Source organism: Pistacia vera, unplaced genomic scaffold, assembly GCF_008641045.1.
Source record: "Pistacia vera cultivar Batoury unplaced genomic scaffold, PisVer_v2 Contig538, whole genome shotgun sequence".
Lineage (NCBI taxonomy): Eukaryota > Viridiplantae > Streptophyta > Magnoliopsida > Sapindales > Anacardiaceae > Pistacia > Pistacia vera.
In genome coordinates, this window is record NW_022196377.1 from 141,454 (window position 1) to 144,347 (window position 2,894).

A 2,894-nucleotide genomic window follows, 5' to 3' on the forward strand; every position below is an offset into this window, starting at 1 on the left:
ATTACATTCATAAAGCAAGCTAGAGACATAGAAATTAGAAAAGAGATAGCCAGCTTGTAACATAAATTCAGAACCCAGTTACAAATTTTTCATCCCAAACAACTCTAGAAGTTAGATGATTTGGAAGATATAAACCACTGGACAAAGGCAGGGAGAGTAGCCGCATCAGGTCTATAGTGCTTCAACGTGAACCCCATCAAATCTGACCATGTGAAATCTGGGTAAATCCTTGACCCTTCTTTGTTAACAAGATCTTGTGGGGGTCTCACCTCTTTGTCATCTTTTGGACACACAAAAAACACCATTGATCTTCTCTCTTTGTCACTGTGCACCACTGCTCTGTGCAGGCAGCTCTTGTATTTCCCATTTGATAATGCCTACATGTATATCCCAACAAATACTTCAAGACATTATATTCTAAAATAATAAGTTTTTTAGATAACGTTTTGTACATTAATATGCAGAGTGATGCATACATGAAGTAATATTTATATTATTCACTTTGTCTCATTAGGGTTTTTGACAATTCAACTCCTACCTTACCAATTCTGAACAAATTTGCACATTTCTTTTTCAAATAATTTTGTAGTGGCTCGTGCTAAAGGTCCCACTTGTATTACAAATAAATGAACACTCTGCGACCACTAGATTACAAGTCGCGCGAATCTCAAAGTGAGAGAATTGAAGTTGTAACTAGTAAGTAGTTGGCTTCAAATTTTAATAAAGCTATAGCTATAATCCAAAACCTTGAGGGGAAAGTATTGCTGTTCAATTGTGTCATTTCGAAAAGCTTGTTGATGTCTTAATCTTATCAAAAATATGATTAATGCAATGGCCTCATACGTGTCTCTTCTATATTATTAACGTTAACAAACTTTAATTACCCTTAATCTAACACCTTAAACAATTAATGTTTCTTTTAAGTATATATTAACACCTAATTATGACTTTTCATACATGAATAATAACAAAATTAACAATTTTTTTAGAGTAATAAAAGCAAAATTAAAGGGCATTAGAAATGGATTACCATGAATGTATCGCCGAGATTTATGACTAGGGCATCTTGTCGAGGTCGGACTGTTTGCCACTTGTCATTTACAAAAACTTCAAGGCCACCAACTTGATCTTGATGAAGAATTGTTAAGGCAGTTGGGTCACTATGAGGGCCAGTTCCCATAGTGAGGCTTGAATTATTGCAAGGAGGATAATAGTTACACCTCATGATTGAGTACCCATCTTCAAAAAATTTCCTATAGTACAATTGATCTATTCCCAAGCTAATCGCCAAGAGCTCAAAAATCACATTAGATAATTTCTTCATTGCTTCACAATACCTCTGATAAACCCACCTACCAAGAAAAAAAAAAAATCATTTCAGTACGTAATATTAGACATAAATACTAGAAAACGCAATTGGTATCGTAGGTCGGTGACTAATAGCTGATTTTGACTTTTGTAGTTTGATCAGAGTCAAGTGAATGACTTTTAGTTCGTACGTTCAAAACTTTACTTACCCTGTGCGTTCAAAATCTTCTCCTAAAACAGATTTGAAGTAGTCAAGAACAACAGGGTTGGAGTTATTCTCGCAGTAAGGGTACCCAACAGAAAACGTTTCTTTCCAAGGCAACTTGGATGAGAAACGATCAGCATGAGCACCAGAGTATCCAAAAACTTGGCCTGGCTTTCTTGGAATGTTGAGTTTCTTGTCAAGAGGAAGGTTGAAAATAGAATCAATTTCTTCATAGGCTGCATTTATGAGACTTGCATCGACGCCATGGTTGATCACTTGAAAGAAACCATGCTCCAAACAAGCTTTTCTCACAAGCTCGATGGCTTCAGCTGTTGCCCTTTCATCACCCTTCATGAATCCTTCCAAGTCTATCAAGGGCTCGTTGAGCTCTTGTTGGGTATTGATCAAGTCGCCGTTTGGCCAAATGAACTCCGTTGGAATATTTGATTGCTTTTTCAAAGTAGAGGTATCGAAAATAATGAAACCCTTGTCATCATTTTTTTTGTCCATCAATGGAGGACACAAAACAAGGGGTGATTTGCTTGAGTTCATTATGAGAGACATTGCAAACAGGTTTGTACAAAAAGAAGCTTTATATAGAGGTCTCAAAAACAGAGTGTAATTAATTAGGTTTAATGAAATATAGAAAAAAGAGCAGCAAAAAATTGAATGAAAATACCTTAAAATAGTAGAATTTGCTGGAGTGGAAAAGATTAATAAATAAGAGTGAGAGAGATTTGATTATTTGAAAGAGTGAGAAGAGAAAGGCCAAAGCCGTCCTTGCTATAAGGTTGAAGCAAAGGTTGGAAGAGCTTTAACCTATATATATTGGTCACTTTCTCAAATTGTACAAAGTAAAAATGAGACCAACTACTAGTCATTATCCTATTATTGTCTCAATTCTTGTTCCATGTTCCCAAGGACCCCATGTTTAGATACCCTTATCTTTTCCTAAGACTAATAATACATTGAAAAAATCTAGGTATTATATCAATTATGTTACAATTAATCAACTTATATTATTTATAATTTTTTTTTAATATATAAATCTTTATAATTAATGTGATAGGTAGTTATAATATTTAAAATATCATCTAATGTATATGTATAAATAATACTAGATTTATAAATATTTTCATATAAACTAACGTGCCACAAGTAAATAGATGAGTTTATTCAGAAAATCAATTGAATAAATGAACGATAAAACAATAAAAGAGTTATGTAATATTAATTTGTGTAATAAGATATTTTCTTTGAATTAATCAATCACTTTGTCGTATATGACATTTTGAATTTATTTCTTAGCTTTATAATGACCTCCCATAAACTTTATACTGATTCTTTGAATAATTATATATCCTTATCCTGACATAAGTTT

The 2,894-nt window shown here is 33.2% G+C and overlaps 1 protein-coding gene across 1 annotated transcript; it reads right to left on the reverse strand.

Annotated features, from left to right (window-relative positions):
• On the reverse strand, nucleotides 1-2,282 carry LOC116107420 (gibberellin 20 oxidase 1-B-like). The gene is made up of 3 exons (XM_031393696.1): nucleotides 1,518-2,282; nucleotides 1,031-1,352; nucleotides 1-377 (listed from the first exon to the last, which is right to left on the reverse strand). Exons 1-3 carry the CDS (start codon nucleotides 2,075-2,077, stop codon nucleotides 105-107), a joined length of 1,155 nt encoding a protein of 384 aa, XP_031249556.1. The 5' UTR covers nucleotides 2,078-2,282; the 3' UTR covers nucleotides 1-104.
• Nucleotides 2,283-2,894: the final 612 nt, after the last annotated feature.